Source organism: Micropterus dolomieu, linkage group LG18 (genome assembly GCF_021292245.1).
Source record: "Micropterus dolomieu isolate WLL.071019.BEF.003 ecotype Adirondacks linkage group LG18, ASM2129224v1, whole genome shotgun sequence".
Lineage (NCBI taxonomy): Eukaryota > Metazoa > Chordata > Actinopteri > Centrarchiformes > Centrarchidae > Micropterus > Micropterus dolomieu.
Window position 1 is genome coordinate 3,060,312 of NC_060167.1, and position 2,113 is coordinate 3,062,424.

General features: G+C 44.1%; 1 protein-coding gene across 2 annotated transcripts in view; it reads left to right on the forward strand.

The window, feature by feature from the left end:
* LOC123956667 (secretory phospholipase A2 receptor-like) overlaps positions 1-1,762 on the forward strand; it is a 3,053-nt gene extending 1,291 nt beyond the window's left edge. For both annotated transcript variants that reach the window (XM_046029020.1, XM_046029021.1), the window contains exons 3-4: positions 467-558; positions 1,508-1,762. In XM_046029020.1, the coding sequence (XP_045884976.1) occupies positions 467-558; positions 1,508-1,609 (194 nt within the window). In that variant the 3' untranslated portion in view covers positions 1,610-1,762. The remainder of the gene's footprint in view (positions 1-466; positions 559-1,507) is intronic.
* The last annotated feature ends 351 nt before the right edge of the window (positions 1,763-2,113 follow it).

Sequence of the window (2,113 nt, forward strand, 5' to 3'; positions counted from 1 at the left end):
AAAGTAGCAATGAGTTGGTCCAGTGCTCAGAGCTACTGCAGGAAGAACTTTATAGACCTGGCCATTGTGAGGAACCAGAATGAGAACCAGGCGGTTGCGAACGTGGTGCCGGTTGGATACTTGGCATGGGTTGGTTTGTTCAGAGATCCTGACTTTTACTGGTCTGATGGGAGTAGCTTCTCATTCACATACTGGTACTCAGGTTCCAACCCATTAGGCTCGATGAGGGTCGCATGCGGTGTTGCAGCTTTGCAGAGTTCAGGAACATGGAAGTTTCTTCCCTGTGAAACCAGATTACCATTTGTCTGCTACAGCGTCCCTGGTGAGTGGTTTACTGAGCTGCAGCGGACGAGAGAGAATAACTGATGTTAAACTGTTCTCAGACATGGTGCTCATTTACATGTATGAGTTTGGTATCACAAATGTAATTCCACACATGTTGTTCTTCTCTGTGTCTACACACCAGTAAGCAGGCAGGCGGTAAAGCTGAAGATAAAGCTGGAGGACTCCTCTGTGGATCTGAATGACCCTGCTGTGAAAGCTGACATGCTGAAAAAGGTGAGTCTCCAAAATCCACCCTGAGACACTTCGTTCAGACTGCAGGCCTTAATGCTTAATTTAGATTTTTTCTGTTTTTGTTTGACAGTTCACATTATAGTTTAAACGTGGCCCATATCAGACTCCAGTGTGTACTGTCGGCGGCCTGAAAGTGACCCGCATGCGCAGAAGAATAACACGACGTCACAAGCTGCTGCAGGCTACAGGAGTAAACAAGGAGCAACAGAGTTTAGCTCACGGGAGACTCCTGTTTTTCATTGTCCTCTCACGGGTCACCTTTCTCCCGAATTAAGACAAGTGCTCACAACTTTCTGTTCGTTTCATTATGGTTTCTGGCGCTGTACAACGCAACTGCCCCACAACTCAGACAGGTAGCATGCACGTAACTCAGAAGAGAACTCAAGTCCAATGGATTTCAAGTAAAAGAAAGGGAATTGTTAAGCAGATGATAGCGAGATAGAGAAAGAAGAGAGCGAAGAGAGATACATGTTTGATAAAAGCTTTTTGTGGAACTTTTTCGTTCAGCGCAGCTCCGTCTACAGCAGAACAGCTGCCCTACAGTGACGTCAAAGTCGCATCAAATGCGACATTAGTGTCCAGACTGAGGTCGCATTTAAAAAGATCCGATCTGTATCAAATTTGGACCACATATGTAAGTGACACAATTCCGAACTGGAAAAGGTCAGATGACTTGGCCTGTTCACACGGTCATAAAAAGATCAGATCCAAGTCACATATGGGCAAAAAAAAATCAGATTTGGGTCATATTGGCCTGCAGTCTGAACGTGGCCTTAGAAACTCTTGAAACTGTTATTCTGGGCGCATTATTTATTTATTTATTTTTATTTCTTTCTTGTTTCCCTATGGATAGCAGGCCAAACGTAAGCTAGCTCTCAACAATGTAGTTTTGAACAAACGTGTCAAAATAGCTGCCATTTGTGTTTCCCAGCTCCAGGACTGGCTGAAGGAGAAAGGAATAAGAGTCACCCTGAAGTGGAGAGAGGAGCCTGATGGGAAAGTCTTCCAGAAGGAGAACAAGACTGAGCTTTAACACTGAAATCCAACTGTACTTGTGTTTATCTGTAATACTTGGTGAATGTACTCTCTATCTGCTAATACACACAGTACACTATTATCACTGTACCGAGTGCTTAACCAGAACCCTGAATACATCCTGTAGACTGTCGTAGAAGAGTTATGTCCCTCATCATCAATATTACTGAGTGAAGTGTCTTAATGAAATCAAATTTTCTTCAAAATAAAACATACGTTGTTTATCCGTTTGATGAAATTATGTCTACATATTTACATGCTAAAAAACACACCTTCATACAGGATATGATATCCATCCATCGACAATTTAGGGTCACCTGTCTTTGGATGGTGGGAGGAACCCACGCAGACAGGGGGAGAACATGCAAACTCCACACAGAAAGTCCGAAGCAACCGGGGTTTGAACCCACGCAGACAGGGGGAGAACATGCAAACTCCACACAGAAAGTCCGGAGCAACCGGGGTTTGAACCCACGACCTTCACCAGTTCAGGATGTGATAT